This window comes from Agelaius phoeniceus, chromosome 2, assembly GCF_051311805.1.
Source record: "Agelaius phoeniceus isolate bAgePho1 chromosome 2, bAgePho1.hap1, whole genome shotgun sequence".
NCBI classification, from domain to species: domain Eukaryota; kingdom Metazoa; phylum Chordata; class Aves; order Passeriformes; family Icteridae; genus Agelaius; species Agelaius phoeniceus.
Genome location: NC_135266.1, coordinates 114956847 through 114978463, shown reverse-complemented (window position 1 = coordinate 114978463; position 21617 = coordinate 114956847). Strand labels below are relative to the sequence as shown.

The following is a 21617-nucleotide window of genomic DNA, read 5'->3' as shown; positions in this document are numbered from 1 at the left end:
TCTGCGTGCGCGCTATGAGGTGTGTCCGGTGCCGGCCGCCGTCGGCTGTCTCCCGGGGTGACGGGATCGGTGCGGCGTCCCCGCGGCCGCCGAGCTCCCGGCGCGGCCCCGCCTGAGCAGCGCCTCGCCGGGAGCGGCCCAGCGCAGCCCGGAGCTGACCGGGAGCGGCCCAGCGCAGCCCGGAGCTCACGCCGGTTCCCACCGGCCGCCGCCGCCGTGGCGGGGCCGGACCGAGCGTGGTGGAACGCTCCGGGCCGCGCGCAGCCATTGAGCTGCGGGGCCTCGGCGGAGGCAGCGGTGAGCGGGGCGGGGAAGGGCCCGGGGGGCTCGGCAGCCTGAGGGCTGGCTCTGTCCTTCTCAGAGAGCGGGTTTTGTAAAAAGCGTTGTGCTTATAAACTGAAAAAGTCCTGCCACAGTGGGAGAGAGGAGCAAGGGACACGTGCGGGGTTTTTGAGTTGCTGCTCTCTTGGAAATTGGAAAAGAAAGTTGGGAACGTGGCCGGAAAGTGCAGATGCTCTCTTGAACTGCTGGACGTGCAGTCACAACTCTTTACAGGAAATATGGTGGTCCTAAAGCTTTTCCGCACAAAGATTTGAGTGCCTCGGGCTTTCAGGACGTCACAGTTGTTGCACCTCATTTAGCTCTCAGCTACAATTCTGGCAGAGAGGATGGCGTTCACAAATTATTGCTGAATATGCCTGCTTTCCTGTTCAGTCACTCTGTTAGATACATTATATCAAAATAAAACACAGTAAAGTGCACTTATAATTGACAGTCAGACAAGAAACATTATAGCAGGAAGTTAAATAATTAAATTGTGTGAGGAGGGTCATTTCTAAGTGATTTGTTTAGCTGTGTTTCCAAGAACGTGAAAGCTTGATGTGGCTGAAATAAATTCTGTATTGTAAAAGCCTCTAGTGAAGGTGATGTACTAAATGTACTCTACTGAATGATGTGCAGGCTTCACTGATAAGTTTGACAGGTTTTTGAGCTTGTTGGTTTTGTTTGATCTCAGCAAGCTGACAGATGTAATATCTGGAACAGGTTTGGGATGTTGTTAGTGCACCCTATAAAACACCTGACATGCTCTATACATATTTCAGAGATCCAGTCTCTTCAAACTGGCATAGTAGAATGGGATTTGCCTCCCTACCATAACATTTTCAGCAGTGTTAAATGTCCTTTCCCCCTAGAGTGGTTTGTTTCTGCAATTTTTTCTCTAATTTGTCAATTCCTGCCCACCCCCTTTTATGGTTTTGTATTTAAACAAGATTCTTGTGCTAGGGCTTAGCTGCTCTCTGCTTTTCGCTCTTGAATAAGTTCTGTTCATGTCATGAATCCCATCTGAATGCTCTGGGCCATATATAGGCTCAAGAGCAATTTTGTGACAGTTTGCAAAGATAGTCTTTATATAATGGGATGGGAATTGCTCTGTGGAAGTGCTCAGGCACCGAAAATGTTACATTTATGTCATTGGATACAACTACAATGGCACATTTTGTTCACTGAGCTGTTACATTTTGCTTTCTAAAAATTTGTGTGGCTCTGTTGTCAAAGTGAGCTTTGTTCAGACTTGCTCGTGGGTTGAGGGCACCACAGCCCACTGCATGTAGGCTTTTTTTTTTTTAAGATTTTGTATTCTTCAGAGCTTGATTTTAATACTTGAAACAGTTTTAATCATCTTGCTCTTTTTAGGAACTTCTCTACTCTTCATATACTCAGCTCTCCCATGGAGAAGCTATTCTCAGGTTCTTGAGGATAATGGAATATAAATGTTTAAAGAGTAGCTGTTGTCTCTGCTTTGATGAAACCTGACCTGTTCTTGACACTGAATGACAGCAGACCCATGCAAAGGCATCCTTGAAAATGAGCTTCATAAGATCAGGAGGAGTTCAGTTCCTACCTCTATAAATTATCTAAGCCCTCACAGTTGATCAGGATTGCTATGATCTTTAATTATTCACTTTTTGCCATCATTTAAAATTGCCTTAGTTTGAGGGTAGCTATAATTTAAAATATGAAGGGAATTTTGAGATACAAGCTTTAGGAGACCTGCTATGATAATTCTCAAAAAGAGGAATATTCTGTTTCTTTCTGCTTGAAGAGTGGAAAAGTGGGATTGTGGAATGATGGAAGTACTTGGTACTTCTATTTAAATTAGAGACATTTACTAGATATCATTGCCAGTTCCTCAAAATACTCACTAGAGAGCCCCAGCTTCCTTGCTCTGGGACCTTTTTGTGCATAAAAAATTGACATTTAAATGAATACACTTAGCAGGGATGTTCTTTGTTTGCTTTTAAAGCTTTATCCTGTTATATTCTTGTAAGTTTTATTCATGCTTGAAATTGGCCCTTATTCTCTGTCAATCAGCAGGGCTGTGGCACTTTTGGTGAGACAAGCACTGAAATCTTGTAGCTGGATGTGTCTGTTCCTCTAGCCTCCAAGTTTCCTTCTGTGCTGTGGCCTGGCATTATTATTTGGGATAAGCAGTGTGTGGTGGCTGCCCAGATCTGTAAGAGGGGGGTGGATGAAGTGTGTGAGGATGGAAAAGGGAAAGATAACAAGACTGAACATAACACACTGAGCAGGAGGCTGCTGCCTTTTTTCTACAGAGTGCCTAACTAATGGTTTTTTATCCCTTTTTTTTCTTTCTAGGAGTGACAAGAAAGACCTTGGCTCTGAAGTCTCTCTGCCAGTCTCCTTGGGTTGCTCTGGCCCGCCCACATCATCCCTGCAGCGTTGGTGGCTCTGGATGGCTGGTGAAGAGGGATGTTCAATCTAATGGCCAATTGCTGCAACTGGTTGAAACGGTGGAGGGAACCTGTCAGGTAAACATGGGAGAGTATTTTACATTTCTCACCTTCCCAAACTGTGTTTTATTCATTGTTTCATATTTGATCATGTCCAGCCTCTCACCCACCAGCACCCCCAAGTTCTTTCTCCCCAGGGCTCTTCTCCATGTGCTGATACCCTGACCCAGCACCTTGTACTTGATCTTAATAAAGCTCCTGATATTCCCATGGGACACTTCTTGAGCTTGTGCAGTTCCCTCTGGGTGGCTTCCCATCCTTCAGGTGTGTCAGCCTCACCACTCACCTGCAAACTTGCTGAGGATGCCCTCAGCACCTTTTCTGTCTCATTAATGGAGATGTTCAATAGCACTGGTGCCAGTATGGACCTCTGAGGGGCACTGCTGCTCGCTGGTGTCCACTGGGACCCCGAGCTGTCACCACTACCCTTGGGCTGTGAGTGTCCCAGCAGTTCCTTATCTACCTGCTACTCCACCCACTAAACCCCTCTCTCCAATTTGGACAGAGGTCATGATAAATTATATCTGTAATCCTTCCTTTGTCCTCTGCTCTGGTCACTCCATCACAGAAAGCTTCTAAGCTGCTCAAAGTAAAGTTTGTTTGGTTTTTGCCTCACTCTTCCAGCTTCTGCATTTTGAGATTCTAAAGTATAATTTAATTTTTGGCTTCTTTTCTCAGAGGTTTCTTGCTCTTCTGAACGAACTTGTATTATACTTCATGTTTGATAGTATTACATTTTTAAGTCTGCAAATAAGAGCATAAAATTGAGCAAATTGATTTGATCACTGAGTCTTTGTGAACAGGAGGAAGAACTGAGGTATACACACATAAATATGGTTTTCCTGTGCCTTTTAAAATCCTGTCCTGAGAAAATATTAACCTGTGTTTGCTAATAAATTGTGCATTCCTAGCACCACTGGTTTGCACATTTACAGTCTAGAAACAAAGGCATGGTAAGTCCCACATATTTCCAGCACAACACAGGTGTTGTTCAGACACACTGATGGAGACAAAAATAATTATCTAATACAGGAAGAACTCTGAGGCAGAGAGATGGTAAAAATACAGGGGAATGGAACTGCAATTACAGAAATTGCTAAAGGGACCATGACCACACCAAATAAACTTTACCTGTACTGTGAAATTAAATTGCAGCAGGCAAGTATCAGTTGAAAGCAGAATCATTGTCTCACATGAAACTTAGACCATGACAGGAGACTTTTCATTTCCTCCCTTCTTCTGCTGTTCTGTCTAATCAGATGATTGGACATATTAAACACCAGACACACAATAGTAACGGTGCCTTGGTATTTCGAAACCTCTTTTTCTGTTATTTGATGGTAAATTTGCTGTGCATGTGTTTAAAAAAATAGAGTGAATGGTGTGTAGCTAGAGGAAAAAAGAATTAAATATCTGTTTTCTTTTCTCCTTATGGAGGAAGGTGACACTAATAATGGTGGGTCTTGATAATGCTGGGAAAACTGCTACAGTCCGAGGAATTCAAGGAGGTAAGTGATTGATTTATCATTCAAATGAAGCACTGAGAATATCATTCCTAATTCTCTGTCATTTAAATCTGAAAATATTGCTTCATCTCTTAATGTATCTCTCCCTCCCATCTTGTTGAAAGAAAATGTTGGTGGTTGTACCATCCAAATACCATATATCACATTTTAATAAAAACTCTACAGTGGACAATACAGTCATTGGACTTGATTTTTTTCTCTTTTTTTCCTCGTGTGCATGTGCTGAAGTTGCTTTCAGGTGACCATTCCAGTAATGTGCATACAGCAGTAAACTTTATATAAAAATCAGTGTTGTGAGTATATGTAAGGTCTAAAAGAAGGGAATTGTTATGTGTAACATTAAGGATGGTTCTAGTGTTACATATTTTTTATCATGATTTATAATCAAAAAATGATGATAAATAAAATTGCCACTAAGACACCACTTGATTTTGAAGGGTACTTTGCCCTGGCACATGCAAGCAGGATATAATTTGAGATAAAACTTATGAAAACAAAAATTCTGTATTTGTTTTTCCTCCACTTGTGGGATTGTCTTTCTAAATAACTTTCATCTTGTGCAAGAACAAGAGTTTACTTAGTAGTGTTTTGGCAGACTTGGAGACTCCACCTCGAGTTTGTTTACTTGTGTTATGTAAGTTCACAGACTTGCTAAGGCCCAAATAAAATCATGAGTATTCTCTCCTATTCCTCCATCTTTGCCCTAAAAACAGGAGTATTTCATAATTTAGCCTTCCATTCTATTTGAAAACCACCTTTACTGTCTTTACCCTCTGAATATAACAGTTATTTCTAAAATTCCTATTTTTCAGGGGGAAAAAAAGTGAGATAAAGATGCATATTTCTAAAGGGAAACTCAAGGAAAAGATAGTTCTGATTTCCTTGAGTGTTCCCCAGGGCTTAAATGTCCTGAATGCTGATCTTGGCTGTCTTAAGGGTAGGAGCAGAAGGCTGGTGGGGATTCAGTTTCTGCACTGCTCTTCAGAGCTCAATGCTTTTAGCCAGACCTTCATTTTTTTCTTGTCAACAAGCTGAATTTTCCATGTTTGTCCTGCCTTGTGCTCCCCAGGTGCATAAAAGAGAGATGCAATTATCTCAGCCCTGCAGGCACAGCTTAGTGGTGTGAGATGAGTCCAGGCTTTCTTTGCCCTCAGGAAAGGGAGACAGCAGGCAAAAGTATTAAACAGAAATCTGTCATTTTTTAGCATATTGCATGGCAAATTAGAAAAAAGCAGCAATTAAAAATTAGCAAACAAAGGCTAAAACCTGACTTTGAATAAAGGGAATCAAATCATTTACATCTCAGAAGAAGATGGTTTCAGTCATTTCGTCTCAGCCCTTGGTTTGAACTTCTGAAGCTGTTTTGGCAGCCATGAAGGATAAAATATAAATTTGGCAGAGCACAAGGGTTCCCAGGTCATAGTGCATTAACTGGTTTGGTTGCTTTCCTTCTCAAAATTGAATTACTACAATGGAAATGAGTGGAAGTGAAAATGCAGTACAGTAAGCGCCACTGCAATGGAACTGTGGTGTGAAATATTAAAATCTGCCTTTTGGGCCCCTCTCTTTTCTCCCTCCTTCCCACTCCCCCAGTGCTCCTAACTAAATAAATGTAAAGTAACTAGCTGAGAGACTAGTTAATTTAAAATTCCCTGAGGAGAGGGGAAATCTTCATGTAAGCAAAAATGTGGTCAGCAATATTTAACAAGGAGTCTTTGCTCTGTGTTTTTAAAATGTGAATTTTGCTACTACACAAATCCCACTATAAAATCCTCTTTAAACTGAAGGCTTTCTTCTTTGACAGAGTCTCCTGAAGATGTGGCTCCAACAGTTGGGTTTTCCAAAATTAATCTTAAACAGGGACGCTTTGAAGTCACCATCTTTGATTTAGGAGGTGGAAAACGAATCCGGAATATCTGGAGGAATTATTATGCTGAGTCCTACGGTGTCATATTTGTGGTGGATTCCAGTGACATTGAAAGAATGGAAGAAACAAAACAAGCCATGACAGAAGTGTTAAAAAGCCCTAAGATATCAGGAAAACCTGTGTTAGTGTAAGTAGTATAATAAATGTTCTCCTAATAATCTGAAATTGGGTGAAATTAGACCTAAAGAACTATTTCTGTTGTATCTAATACTGCTGTAATGTTAGCAGTAAGCAATATTACAATTAGTTTTACGCTTTTATGTTTTATTTAATCCTTCTCAGGGATATTTATTTCTCTCCTCTTTCATTAGCCATGGAAAAATAACAAGGTGGGATTTTTTAATGCTTTAAAATTCTAATATTACTTGAAATACTAGGTTAAAAGGCTTTACAAATTTCACATGGCAACATGATGCAAAAATATTGTTGCTACTTATGCCTACATTAATTAATTAAATGTAAATGGTTGATTATACTCAGCAATAGGGTGACCTCTCAGCAATAAATGTCTTATTTACTTAACACATGGTTCTGCTGATATATGATCAACAAAATCTCATTAAAGGAGGCTTGCTTTAATTATTTTGGGCACCTGCTTTTTCTCTGTTTAATAAGGTTTGTAAAAATATTGGAAAGAACATATTTTTTTAAATTCCACACCAAAAATATCTGGTAACAAATAAGCTTTTGAAGTTAAAAAATAAACTCTGAAAGTTTAAAATGGTTTGTCAAGTCAGTATCTTTATGTCTGGTGAGCATAAGACCTCCATAATGCATAAATTGCACAACATCCCTGTACTATCATAATGAATGTGTACAGGTAAGAGGAAAGACCTCTTATTTTTAAGAAATAGTGATGCTCTGCTGGTTTGAAGCTGAGCCTGGCTAATTGTGTTGATGAAGTGGAGGGTAGTTCAGCAAAGTAATGGTGTATATGTTGAAAATAGATTAGATTTTACCTTTCATTGCTCTGCACGTTACTGGCACAGGCAAGGCAATAAAGCCAGCTTAGTTTAATTCAAATGAAAATGCAGCTGCGACTGTGGAAAGCTGTGCTGTGTTTTTTAATTAAATACAATTTTATGGGGGGTTTGGGGTTGTGTTTTGGTTTTGTTGGGTTTTTTTTTTGGGTAGAATTCTCTATAATCCGATAATGATATTTGTGTGGCTGACTGGACCTGCAGAGAACTCACTCACTTCCATGGATCTTGATACTGCTTTTTGATCCCTATCAGTAGCTAATCAGAAGGTAGAGTGTATTTATTAATTGCTCTAATGGTGACTAAACCAAGTTTGTTGATGTTATTACCTTTTATTAGATTAAACTGAAAGCCTTTGATCAGATTTTGCTTTTCAGTGTCCCAGTTCTGTGGAGGGATCCAGTAGTTCTTTGGTTTATGCTCCTGTGTGACCCTGCCTCTTGAGTGAAGAATTGTTTCCTGTATTGTCAGATTTCCAAATTTATGCTGAAAGTTAGTCTTTTTAAATATTAATTTTAATGCTCAGATTCTGTTTGTGGGCTTTTTGGTTTTGTTCTTTTTGGCTTTTTTAAATGAGATACTTGCTACCCATGTAGCAAGAAGTTCCCTAATATTTTGCTACATTTTTTAATTGGTGCATTTTAATCCATGCAGAATAGGCTGAATTGCACAATGTGGACATAAAATTGCTGCTAAATTCTCTTATCTTACAGAAATATGGGAATATGAGAAATCTGATGTTCAGTGTGATGTTTTCTACAAATTTAATTGCTGCTCTCCCATGTTGTTATTTATTGCTGCCCATGGAGGTGTCACAGAATCATTTTAAGACAATTTTCCTCAAATGTGATAGTATTGTCTTTTACTGTCTCTTGGTATAGATTACTTGGAGATGTTAAACTTGTCATTTGGGATTTTTTACTGTTCAGTGTTATCACTTTATTAGTGTTTATGGGTAAATTCTTCTGGCAGCATCCTCAAAACTTATATACAAGTTTAAATTTTCTTCACTTAGGATTATTTTTGTCCTTTCTTTTATCAGAAAGGAGCACACAGACATCATATTATGCAGGCAAATCCTGGGTTTTTTTGGGATTAGTTGTTTTTGTTTGGTTGGAATCTTTGTTTTGGTTTTGGTTTTTTTATTTAAGTTGACATGGAGCACACAGAAGAGGAAATGCAAGCCCATGTGCTGTGACTGATATTTTATACCAAGGAGATTTTTGGGCAGGTATTTTGTTAGGAGAAAGCTACTTTCTACCTGTTATTTTGGTGATAAGGGATTATAGCTATTAATGTTTCACTTTTCTTGATAGAACCCTTGAAGCTGGGCTTTAATTTGTTTGGTTTTCTGCATATTTATGTAACTACTGAAAACACTGGAAAGTTACTTTAGTGATTACTGCAAATCTCTACTGCTATTCATTTTGAATGCTCAATATCAAATTCAATGTAAACTGTAGTTCATACTATTATTTCATGCTCTTTATTTTCAGTTAATAGTACCCCCTTAGCAAGGAAAAGTTTTCCACAAATCTTTCTCACTTCCCACTTCTCCTTGAGTGTGTTTTATCTGTTTATCTGTTTCTAACCAATTTATGTCTGGAAATGACTTAATCAGGCAGCTCTTTTCCTAAGTATTAAAACTTGAATTTTGAAAACTTGAGTTTTATTCCACTATTGGAAGTACAGCTCTTGTTTATTGGCTAATTTCTACTCTGCCCTTGGAACATAAATGTATTTTTAATACACGCAGTTAAGGGGAGAGTATTTAATGAAATTGTTCCAGTGATGTCATCATGTGAGTTTATTTTTTGTTGCTACTGTGTAAATAGTATTTTTTACTTTAAGGTTTAGACCTTTGATTGTATTTTGATAGCAGTTAATTTCAGTTGCAGTTTTACTCTGGGCTGGAAGGAATCCAACTATTTCTAAATACCACAATGTGAAAATTACTTTGATAGTAGATTTTTTTTTTCCTCCTACGTGCAACTAAAGACATCCATTTCACTTAGTGTCTTGCTGAATTGCAGTGCAGTTTGTTCTGCCTTCTCTGACTGTCCAAGTAAGGTGTCTTTGCACAGCACAAAGCAGTTCAGGAATACATTTCTGGTTTGCTGTTTGGTTTTAATATAGAATTTTTTTTAATTTCTTCTTGGAAAGAACTTTTTCATCTCAGTTACTTTGCTATTGTCTGTTAAATTGCATGGAGAGCTATTTCTCACTCAGTTCCAAAACGAGTTGGTTGCTGGAGGTTCCTTCCAACCTAAATCATTCTCTGGTTCTAGATTATGGGGGAGGAGTAGGGGGTGTAAGGATGGAGTTCTGTTTTTTATTCTATTTTTTTGTTAATTTTGTGCTAGCAAAAGTGAGACTGCAAATGTCACTGTGTATTTAGGTAGGACCGTCAGCATTAAGAATGTGCCTTGTGAATGTGTAATTAAGGATCGTATTCCCCTATCCTGGTAGGGCTCTGCCTGTAGAGCTAAATAATATAAGTATCTCTGTATCAATTTATGAAAAGTTTATGAACTTTTCCTATGGATGTAGTATTGTAACATTCCTGATAAGTTTTCTGACCTCTTGTTTGGTTTAGGCATCCCATTCTAGATTGTTACTAATGGTGTCTGCTTTATGTGTGGAGGTTTGTTTTGTAGAATTTTAGACTCCTGGGGAAAAAAACATTTAGAATTTAAGCAAATAAATATAAATGGTAAAAAAACACAAGGCAATTAAAAATACTTACTATTATTTTGTGAAAAGTAAGTAAAACATTTTTATGAATCCTGTCTTTGAGATTAACAATATTTTCAATGCCTCCCAACAGCACAGGGAGTTTGTTGCCACACTGTTTTAGTTTGAAGAACCAAACTAAACTTTAGAACTTCTAAACTTTTGAGAAGTTTATAAGAACAAAAAAAATGTCACTTTTATCCTTTGATCCTTTCCTGTAGTTGACATGTTTCTGTGAAAACCATAAATTCTTTACTCTGTCTTGAAAAAGGATGGAGTTTTTCCTGAGAGCTTTGCTGAAGGGAAAATGGGAAGAAAAGTAAAGCAGTTAAGGGATCCCAAGAGTGCTTTCCAAGATCAGTTTGGTGTGGAGGAACCATTGGTATTTCAAGCAGTTCATTTCTGGTGTCATCTGCAGCACGGACAGCACCAGCAGCAAATTGCTTTGCAAGGGTTTCTTCTTTTATACCTGACTGCAAGCCCAAACTTTTCTTTAGATGCTTGAGTATATTCTTGAGCATTGTTCATGTAGATTTCTATATTGTTGATCATCTGCCCTTGCTCCTCCACCAGAAGTGAGATCTGGATAAAGAGTTCTTTCACATCTTTGATCTGGTTCTCCAGATTGACCAGTTCTTTGTGTCTCTGCTCTATCTCTGACAGCTGAGCTTTAGTAATCTTCACTTCAGTGAGTAGATTTTCATTGAAAATCTCCCATTTTCCTTGCTGGAGCATGTCATTGACCTCCTCCTCAGACACCTCTTTGCCAGCCACCTCGAGCTGGCGGAGGATGAAGGTCCTGCACTTGTCCTGCTTGGCCGTGATGGCCTCGTTGTAGGAGAGCATGGCCTGCAGGTAGCGGTGGGACAGGAAGGTGTGCTGGGCCGCCAGGATCCTCACCGTGGCTCGGGCTGGCCCCTGCTCATTCTCAGCTCTCCTCACTGTTTTGGACAGCTCATCCAAACCTCTGCGTACGTGTTCTGCTTGCAGTTTGATTTCCCTGGCTATGTTAGATTCCTTTTTGAGAACGCTGAACCTTCTCATTGAAGACACGAGGCTTTTTTGTTGTTGGCTGAATTTGTTGACTTCCTCCACCAGGTTATTAATTTCGTTCTGAAGCTTCTGGATGTCGTGCAAGTGCCTTTCAGTTACGGGCTCCTTTTCATAAATAATGGCCTGCTGTTCAAACTCCTCCTGCTCCTCTTCTTGTACAGTTGCACCATTGTTTTCCCCACCCATCTGTAGTTCCTTAGCCCTCAGTCTGAGCTCTTGCAGACGGTCTCTCATGGTTTTTGTGGTCAGGATTCTTTCCTGCCTTTTTTTTTTTTCCCCTCTCCTCTTGCGACACGGGAAGTTAATTCCAGTATCTTTTTGGTTTAGTTTGTTTCATTGCACTGTAATCAAAATGTAACAACAATCAATGTTAGTGGCTATATGTATATATAAATAGTTTTGGAGATTAGAGCTACTTCTCTCTGCACCAAAGTAAAAGTAGGAATGAGTTGGAATGGGGGGTATTCTGAACAAGTTGTGATTAGTAGCCCAAGGCAATTTTTGAGGTAAATTTGTGATGCAGCACACAGAACTGAGACTGGAGAAGTGTGGGGGGATAGAATGTAAGAAAATAAAGACAGCGCAGAAGCACCCCCATCATCTCACCCCTGAGGCGTTGCAGTTGTATTAATTACCCAAGATTAGGAACAGGCCTGCCCTTAACAGGCCATAGCTGTGTCTAGTAAGGATGAGCGCTATAAAGGAGTGGGCGAGCTGAGGGTTTGTTGGTTGTGCTGTGATGAAGTTGTCAGTGCTGTGAGGAGCTGCCTATGAGAAATCACCAAGAAGGTATGGAAGTTTTGCAATAAGATGACAACAGAGATGACTTATTTTGGGGACGAAGAGAGAAGTAACTCTAATTATTTTATTGTTATTCTTTACTTGATGAAAACTAATCAACCTATAAATATTTTTGGAAATAGAAGTGGGTGTGGCTGTGCCATTTTTAAATTCTCAGTAGGAAATATTTCAGTTTTTGAGATTATGAGGCAGACTGTAATGAATCAGCATTCTAGTGTGAATTAAGATTATTAATTTGGCCACACTCAAAAACCTTTCTCTGTTTTCCTTGCCTGGGAAGTTAGATAGTAACTGAAGCAGTTAGCTACAACAAAACAGAACAGACCTTTCATCATTTAAGAACTCGAATAATTTAGCATGAAAACAAGTTAATTTTTTATGTTTGAGTTTTTGTGGAGTTGAATGTATATCACTAATGTTGCAGCATGAAGATATTCTAAGCCTTTTTGAATTACTGTTATCTACTCTTACACTGTCATTTACATTCTTCATAAAATTGATGCAAATGTGCATTGTGAAGCACAGTGGGCTACAATTCAGTGCTGTTTCTTATTTAACAGAAAGCAGATACGGTTTTGTTTTGTTCCCTAGCTGTTGTGCAAGCTTTACTGGAGAGATAATTAAGAGCAAGATATTTTCTAAAACACGCCCAATGGAAACTAAGTTCAGCTATTTTTAATCATAGGGAAGAAGGTATTTTTCTCAAACTCTACATAAATGATTTCCTTGGACTATGATCAAGAATGAAAGATTTCAGTAAGAAGTAACATGTTCAGGACTAGAAGATTATGGGATATTTTACTTAGGGTCTTCTGGTTCAATCAGATATGTGTCTTTCAAAAGGCTGTTCAAGCATAAAGGTTAAACAGCACAGTGGTATCTTTTGGCTCTTTTAGAGTTTTTAGTGCTGTTTTCTGAAATAGTAGCATTAAATAGTTGCAACTCTTGTTAAACCCTGATTCGACAGATTATATTTTTTCTTAGCAAGCAAATGTAGGATTTCTTAATAGTATCCAAAAGATACATTTTTAGAAACTGCAAAAGGTCTATCCAGTAACCTGTCAATATGCAAATGATTTTCTTGCATTTGAACAGTTCCAAATGATACTCCTGTGGTAATTCTGCTCCCCCATGCATATTTAAAGTCTCTAAATAGATTTTTGTACAAGTCATGGAGTTGAGCAGTGTGGACATGTCTTCACAGACTTAAATCTAGCTTTTTGCAGGAGGATTAGCTGAAAAACAAAACTTGAAATGCTTCAGAGGTCAGTCATGAGAAAGAATGTTGATATTCTACCCTAGTGTGAATTTTCCTTACTGCTTCTTTTTTCCCCCCAAACGGCTTAATATTTGAATTCAGTGTTTGTCGATTCACATCAAGAGAAGACTTGTGATCAGATAAGTTTGCAAGTTATTTATTGGGGAGTGTTATTCTTGGGTGAGGAAAATGCAAAATGTGTTCATTTCGTGACAGTAATGCTTCTCCACTGCTGAACTTTTCAGTGGATGTCCTCATGGCAGAAGTCAGGCAGTTGCTGCCATATTACATTCTTCAGGAATATTCCAGAGCTGCTTGGCACCACCAACAGGGAAAGTTCAGCCTGGGGCATGTGAAAGGACCCAGGGCTGCTAAACAGGGCCTCAGAGAAGTGACCTGAAAATCTGTTTAGTCCAGCCTCACACATCTGCTGACCCATGTTAACTTAGCAGGGCTGGGCAAACCTGGGATTACAAGCAAGTTCTAAGGGCACCCTTAATGCTTATGCTGTGAGGTGACAAGAATTTTTTTTAAGAGAATAGGTCCATTGCTCTTGAAATAGCTGTGTTCTTTGGAGGTGGAGGGAGGAACCTCACAGAACTGCAAAACAAATCTGCAAATATTGTTAAATATCAGAGAAGTGAGCGGAAAATACTAGAGATTGTTTTTTCTTGTTTAAAGATTAGTCTCACAAAAGACTGGAATGCAAGCAATTGAATCTTAGTTTCATATCTTCTCTACTGTTGGGCTTGCCTTCAAAGCCTGCCACTGAAAAGGCTTGCCAATAATTGTGCTTGATTATACTGGCAATTGGAACACATGCTGGTCTCAAAGAAATGAGGATGTCTTCATGACAGAGATAACCTTGGAAATTGTTGGCTTGGCTTCTTGAGTGTTCCACAACAAGCTCTGTTCATTTACTGAGTCCTTGTTTTGTCCTACGTGTTTGTGTATAGGAGCACATCCCGTTTTTCTTTTGATTGAGATGAAAGCGCTTCACTTTCCTTAAAGTTTTTGTCAGTACAGAGAGAAAATAGCCATTCTGTAGAGTGGAGTAAATGGAATATGTGGACTGAAAGCACTCTAGTGACTTAGTGTGGCCCCTATGTTCGCTGCCCATTGCAGTTATTGTCATGCAAACCCATTGGTGATTAAGTTTGTTCTTCTTGGAGCATCTTTGTCTATAGTAATCTGTAGTTGGCAAGTTCAGAAATGCAATTTTCACATTCTTGTCAAATATATTTTAAGGGTATGCCAAGAGTCTTTGCTTTCTGATAACTTGGCTGTGTTGCTTCTCAGGAACAGGGTTATGTGGATCTCACAATTTAAACAGATGCCATGTGTGACTGGGGAAGTCTTGATAAAGAGAATAAAGAGAATTACCTCAGGATACTGACATGGGGAATAATAGATCCTAGTAGCTGGACCACCATTAGAATCTGTCATGATAAAATATGTCTAGAAGTCAAAGATAATGAGGACAGAAATGAATTTTTTATATTATCTTCTGCATTTGAACAAAAAGGTAAGTTGAAAGGACCACTTGCTTAATTGCAAAGAAACCGCATAGAATGTTCTTCCACCTGTCTGATAAATTTATCAGTAGACCCAGGAAACATGGAGCCTACATGCAAAAATAAGATTTGGGCTACCTTAAGTTAAAAGACATAATTAGATATGTGAAATAGGAAAGTTAATCATATGGAATTCTCTTGTTTCTGGTTGTACTTGGGTTTACTGTCTTCTAATTTGGCTTTGTTGGATTATTTCTTCCCCAGTCCCCAAATTACCAAAGTCTCCTGTTCATTTTAATTTCTGCTTTTGTTCACTATTTCTTAGTTAATTCAGCACTTTGATTAAAATGCCTGTCAGCAAAGGCTCTATTTCTATTTGATCTTTGATAGAATTTGCCACCTCACCTTGGTTTTAGTATCTTCCAGAGAGGAGGACTTGCAGGCAATCAAGGAACAGAATCCTCTCTTTAAGAGCTCTTTGATATCTATGATCTGTGTTCTGGCTCATGCCGCCTTCTTTACCTCTGCTGAAACTGCTGGATTTTTGTTTGTTAGTGTGGTTTGGGTTTTTTTTTTTTTTTTGTTTTTTTGTTTTTTTTTTGGGGAGGGTTTTTTTAAATGATTGCACCAAAAATAAGGGTAGGCTTGTTTTCCTGACCCTTAGCTACGAGTCAGTTAAGGGCACTGGGTAGACTTTCAGGCAATGTGTCCCAAGGGAATTTCATGTTACATGTAAGCCTAAATGTTTTTTTAAATTATTATTTCTTATTCATTTCCAAGCTGCAGTGGAATTACATTACAGCTCTGTCATGTGGTGCCAAGAAACCCATCTAACTTTCTTCTGAGCACAATGGCAATGAGTAAATCTTGGAGTCATACTCTGGAGCTTGATTACTGCATAAATGTCTTAAGTTAGCAACAAAAAATTAGTGAGACACATATATTATTAAAATGGTTATAGTTTAAAATACTTACAGTAGTCTTTGGGGAAAATTGGTGTTTTGAGCTGAAATTCAGTTTGTGCTCTCTCATGTTCTCACAAGGAAAGGCGGCACTTGTTTGGTGGTGTTTTGAAATCTTGCCCTGTTACTCAAAGATGTATCTGAGGTTACTAAAGTAGGACATGTTGCTGTAAGTTACATTTAGTTTCTTCTTTGTTTGTAAAGTTTCCTTTAACTTAAATACCTTGTAAGCAAACATACTTAAACACCAAGGATTGTAAGGCACAAGGTGGTTGGATGAAAATATCCTCTTAAGCATCTCTATTGTAAGATAAGTCCTTGAAAAAACATACTTAAAAATAGTTGTAAGTTCAAGTTTCTGTTTGTGGAAAGTGTGGGAGTGGTTCAACAAGAGAATACCAAAGGTAGAGAGCTTCCCCTGCCTAAAAATATGCCACAGATGAGATGATAGTGCAAAATCAGTAACAGTTTGAGCGAAGGGGATGATCGCAACTCCTCTCTGGGGGCAACCTGTGCCAGAGCCTCCCCACCCTCACAGTCAAGAATTTTGTCCTAACATGTGATGCAAATCTTTCTTCTTGCGTTTAAAACACTTCAGCCTTGTCCTATCACTGTGTAAAAACTGCCACAAGACTTCCCTAGGGAAACTAAAATTACCAGAATGTCCAAGAATAGAAATGCTGCATCTGAAGCAAGGTAGCTTGGGAATTCTTTAATTAGTGTGAAATGGATTGTGGGAGGTGAAGAAATGAATAAATTGAATAAAACCAACAAATTCAAATACAGTAAAGCAGACCTGAGTATTCAAAGAATTCATAAGGTGGGGAAGAGTTAGGCCAAAGTTGCTGGCAATGTGTAGGCAAATCATGCTGTTCTGGAGTGAGTTTTCCAAGAGACCTGGAGAGCGGGAGAAGAGACTCAAGATGTTCTTGAGCCTTTAATCTGTAACACAGTCATGTTGTAGGAGATATATCTGTCTTGCATTGGTGTTTTGCTATTTTTGAAGTATTTGGTTCAAAGATACGAAGAGTGAAATCAGCTGCAAATCTGAGCTTGTTCCTTGGAGTTTTGACATCTTTGTTATGATAGTGTGGCTACAGATGTAGACTTGGGGAAAAGCATCTGCCAGCATTTCCATGTCTGCAGACATTGCTGCTGATACTTTGGGTAATAGAGGGTGAGGAGTTCATGCTTTGGCACTGACATAATTCCCAGTGAGGGTGATGGACACTGCACCTCACTGACAAAACAATGATCTCACTCTGCAAGTCACTTAGTCTGCACCTAATTCTCTGTAATTGGTAAGAACTTCATGTTTTGATGGTGATTTTTTTCACCTGTTTAACCAGAGATTTATTGTCAGTAGTGTTCTTTATGAATCCTCACAAACCTAGAGGTTACAGAAACCTAGAAAGTCATGATCTCCTCTGCCCAAAGATCACTTCATTAAGGTCCAAATATTGATATATTTTAAAGCAGTACTTGAAAATAAAATAGGAACAAGAGAAAGGGCTGCAGCAGGATAGAATATAGGTGGGATTGTTTCCATTTAATAGGATATGTAGTTTGAGTTCATACTTAACAGCTTTTTATTGCTCTAAGTGGTGTGAGAGATTTGTCTTCCTGACAGCAGAAGTGCAGACTCAGAATTTGTGCTGTGTACCATCCCACCTGCTTTACATTCCCATTTAATCTCTGTCAGACCACAGAGCTGCCTATCACAGCCTTGGAAGTCACCTGTAATAAATATAAGGCCGATTTTTAAAAAAAAAGCACAGCCTATTTGACTATACTGAATTTGCCTATGGCTTGATATATCAAGGTGAAATAGAGTATAAGAAACCAATCCACTTTTTTTTTTAATCTTGTCCGAAAATATATTGTTATATCACTTAGCAGCATTTGTTTTGGAATTGCACATCTGGAAGCTGAACATAACTTGCTTTAGTTGAGCTCAGCCATTGTTGGCTGCAGCCTGTTTGACTAGGAGGTGGGATTGAACTGATAGCGGACCAGCGTGTGACGAAACATTTTCAGTAAATAGGAATATGATTCAGACCTGTGGTGAGAATGAGGCCACTTAAGAAAATGAAACTAATTATAATTGCTGTTCTTATGACCAGTTCAAAAGCTAACATGAGACTAAAGTTGCCTAGAGATATTGTAAACAGGAGTTTAGAATCTTACTTTTAACTGTTCTCTTATTTAAAAGTGACCTGGAGGAACTGTCTAGGGAAAATGTTGACTTATTGAAATGTCTCCTACAGCTCCCTGAAGTTGTATGAAAGCAGGCCAATAATCTTGTAGCACTTTAATCACCTTTTTCTCATTATAGTTAACCATAATATTCAAAGTGTTGTTTTGCATGAGAATTGAAGGCATGAATTGAAATTAAGTCCCTTTATTTGAGAAAGAGCCACGTGTTAACCATCAAAATTTACTGATAGGTTTGTCGTTGTTGTCAGCAAGCCAGAAGGGGCAAGGGCTGGAAACAGTAAAGAATGTGCTTGAAGATCTGTCAGCACTTCCATTTGGAAGGCAGTCTGCAAAAAGTCATCTCATAGAGCATGCTCAGAATTTCATCAAAAGTGCCTTCTGTGGGCCACTTGAAACTCTTAGTCTGTTCTTCTATTTGCTTGTTAAAAGTATGAAGAATTATATTTTCCATGACTTCCTCTAAAACCTCGTGAACTCCCAATAACTGAAGAAGAAGGAACAAGAAAAAAAGCAGACAAGTCACTTATTTATGCCTGTGTGTGGGTCAGGAGCTTGACTTTCACGGATGTTAACATAAGCAAAACATAAAGAGACAAAGTTTTTCAGGCTGTATCTGCTGAGGCCTCACTTTTTTGGAATAAAACATCCTTGTGATGGCTGTCCACAGGATTGCTCAAGATAAAGGTTAATGGTTGAGAGATAAAAATTCCAAAGGGAAAAAGGGTAGAATAGAAGATTTACTGTAGAGTGAAGAATATGGCATTGTTCTTTCCCCTTGTTTAGACTGCTGTTAATTTCAAAGGTTCTGGCTTTGTTTTCCCAGCTAATTCCATCCCTTAAAGCTAAGACTTCTTGAAGTGGACTTAAAGACTGATCTTGATCATAGGCAAACCATTCTCATAAAGATTCAATTTCCTATAGTTGCTTTCAGTCATGGAGATTGTTCTGAGGCTAATACTTTGACCTCAGGGATGCTTTGCTTTTCATTAATTTTGATGGACACTATGCGGATCTTTCACAAAAATCTGGGGTTGTGATCACTGATTCTAAACAAATGTAAACCCAAAAGTAGCATATCTGAGGCATTCTTACAGATTCTGTATTGCAAATTAAACTTTTAATACTGCTTTGGTTTCTGTTGGGTTTTTTCCCCTCTTTTGCTCCGTATTTGAGATTTTATAGACAGGTCAAGGAACTTCCATAGCATTCAGACTTTGTTTTTCTCTAGCAGAAGTGGCTTCTAAGAGAAATATTGTCACTGAGCTGTAGATGTCAGTTGTGCCAATGCACACATAACACTCCCTTTCCACATTGTTTCTCGTGACTCTTAAAGTTGAAAAGCTCTCCAGTTGCTTAGAAAAATCATACTTGATCTAAAAGCAGTAGGTGCCAACTTTCTCTTTATTTCTTGCATGAGGTATGTTTGTTACACTAAGACAATTCATATATACTTTATGTGAAACTGAAATAAGCCAAGCATGATTTTATAGATGAAAGCTTCTTACTCGGTAAACTTAATATGATAAACTAACAGCCACTCGTCTGTGCTTTCAAGTATGTTTTGATATATACCTCCTACAGATTTTTAAACATGATAAATTGCTATATATGAAGTTCAGCTGACTTAGAAAATTAAAATCAAGGCCTGTCTTTTAAGATAACTGATGTATTCCCTAAAGAAGGGGTTTTTTTGCATAAAGCTTGCCTCAAACCCTGGTATTCCTGTGAAAGAGCAGCAGAGCTGTGAGTCCATATTCACCCACAGAAATACCTAACTCTTTGCAAGGCAGACATATATTATTTTTATGTCTTGACACTTAAGCACATTTCCATTCTAAATCCCACTACAAAGCCTTTTTCTGATATTTTCAAATTTAGAAACATTAAGTAAGAGAAGAGTATTTACCTCTGAATCTTGTGCTGGTGGCTTTTACCCTTTACACAGGAACTCCTGAGGTTAAGCTTCAGTATAATCCCAAAAAACATTTTTCCAGAATATTCCCTAGGCAACTTGGCTTGAGTAACATTCCATAAAGTATTTCCTTCATTCCTCCTGCTTCTAATTCTTCTATCGTCGTCCAGGTGTGATCATCCTCAGGAGTGGTAGGTAGAGTGAGAGAGAAACTGCCTTTTGCAACTGCAGGAGACAGGCAAATTGATTACTTTGTGCCTGGGGAATCTGGTTGTGCCTGTTTGAAAGCCAGCCCTGCTGGGAGGCGGATCCCTCGGAGTGCCAGGAGCAGGAAGTGCCTTGGAGCAGCTCCCTTTAGGAGCTGCGAGTGGAGCACTGCTTACCTTGGAAGCACGAGTGTAACTGCAGGCTTTGCTTTCTTCTGCACCAAAGCATGGAGGGAAAAGGAATTATTGAGGGTAGGTGCATCTGTTCATGGGGATAAAAAATGCCCCTGCAGATAATGCATTTTACTACAGTATCTTGAAAATACCTGAAGTCCATTTAAAAGTTTGACCTAAAGTCTGAAGAGGGAATGCGTGTCCAGCAGTAGATGGACCTCAGCAAAACCACTTCAGTTCCTGGTGAGAATAGCCAGAAAATTGCTTTTCCAGGTACAGCATGTCAGCCAGGTTTTTGTTAGTATTGCTGCAGAGAAAGTGGAAGGTAATTGACCAGAAAGACAAATATGACACCTTTGAAGGTGTTAGAGGTTAAAAATCAGCAGCTACTGAGAGCTGTAGGATGTTAGTGTCAAACTGCCACTGAGCTATGCAGCTTACCCGCATTTCATTCTGCTTCAGCTGTGCTTTGTAGGCTGTGCAGAGCAAAAATAGTGCAAATAGTGCAGTTATTTAATCTTCAGGTGAGAGAGGAATAGGCTGTGGCAACAAACACTGCTCAGAAATATTTCCTTCAATTAGCTCTAGATGAATTGACAGCACTGCTGAGGAATGCTTTTTGAGACTAAGAGGCAGCACAGTAGGATTTTCAGACTGTAACAAAATAGGTTATGTGGGGGAGAAAAAAAGTGGAGGTAATTTTTTTCCAGTCTTTTAATTACTTTTTTGCATTGCATCTCAGTTTTTCCCTGGTTTAGCTTTGGTTTCATAGCTCAATACTGAGAGGACAGGTCTTGTTCTAGCTGGTTGGTGAAAAGAAGCAGTGCCAGAGTATTATAAACTTATTGAAAGTATCACAGGTTCTGTCTATGCTTTGAGCAGCAGTTTGGGAATCCCTGCACTAAATCATACAAAGCACTGTAGAAGTTCTCTCTTTAAGAAGTGAGAATTCATTATCAAGGAAGGGCAGGGAAGAGCTTTATGCTCTTACCAGCTCTGCTGGCCAAGCCAGCAAAGTTCTGATTGTCAGTAGGACATAGGGATTTTTATCCCCAGGATGATGATACATAAGTGAATGGTTTGAATGATTTGGACCACAAATAGTTAAGAATGGTGAAGATTGAGAGAGACTGGATATTTGAGAGGCTGCTTTTCTATGGTCTCCTTCATAAACAAATTCTTCTTGAGAAGGAAGATGAAAGATTAGATAATGAATGGTAGCTCATGAGGGTAATGGTGACAAGGAATGTGGGGTTTTGGGCTGTAGATGCAAAACAGCTTTTTTTCTAATGTTTTTGATGCTGAAAAATCTCTTGGGAGTGAAATAATTAAGAATTGAAGCTCTCATACTGGGATTCTGGAGAATAGGGACAAGTAAGGTCTTTGATCAAATTAAAGTGCTGACAAGTTCTGGTAACTATGGAGTGAATTCTTACCACTGCTCCTTCCTAGCAAAGAATTAACATAAATTCAAAGTACAAGCTTTGGCCTAAGTTCCCTAAAAGCCATTTGAGCTAATGATAATAACTTGAGATTTCAGG

The 21617-nt window shown here is 38.9% G+C and overlaps 2 protein-coding genes across 7 annotated transcripts in view; one reads left to right on the top strand and one right to left on the bottom strand.

Annotated features, from left to right (window-relative positions):
• The first annotated feature begins 27 nt into the window (after nt 1–27).
• ARL13B (ARF like GTPase 13B) overlaps nt 28–21617 on the top strand; it is a 33518-nt gene continuing 11928 nt past the window's right edge. For 3 of the 5 annotated variants that reach the window (XM_054654757.2, XM_054654758.2, XM_077174596.1), the window contains exons 1-4: nt 28–297; nt 2659–2831; nt 4251–4321; nt 6144–6393. In XM_054654757.2, the coding sequence (XP_054510732.1) occupies nt 2773–2831; nt 4251–4321; nt 6144–6393 (380 nt within the window). In that variant the 5' untranslated portion in view covers nt 28–297; nt 2659–2772. Of the gene's footprint in view, nt 298–2658; nt 2832–4250; nt 4322–6143; nt 6394–21617 lie in introns of those variants that run through there. The other 2 variants (XM_054654756.2, XM_077174597.1) reach the window with 2 other exon arrangements.
• Nucleotides 9979–19983, bottom strand: STX19 (syntaxin 19). 2 transcript variants are annotated; one of them, XM_077174599.1, is made up of 3 exons: nt 19691–19983; nt 15581–15688; nt 9979–11373 (listed from the first exon to the last, which is right to left on the bottom strand). In XM_077174599.1, the coding sequence occupies exon 3, from the start codon at nt 11264–11266 to the stop codon at nt 10388–10390; it is 879 nt and encodes a 292-aa protein (XP_077030714.1). In that variant the 5' UTR covers nt 11267–11373; nt 15581–15688; nt 19691–19983; the 3' UTR covers nt 9979–10387. The 2 variants fall into 2 exon arrangements, with proteins under 2 accessions (XP_077030714.1, XP_054510734.1); XM_054654759.2 differs by lacking the exon at nt 15581–15688.

What these genes read in the sequence shown, in the direction of transcription:
- STX19 (XM_077174599.1), bottom strand. Translation starts at nt 11,266, where the DNA reads ATGAGAGACCGTCTGCAAGAGCTCAGACTGAGGGCTAAGGAACTACAG.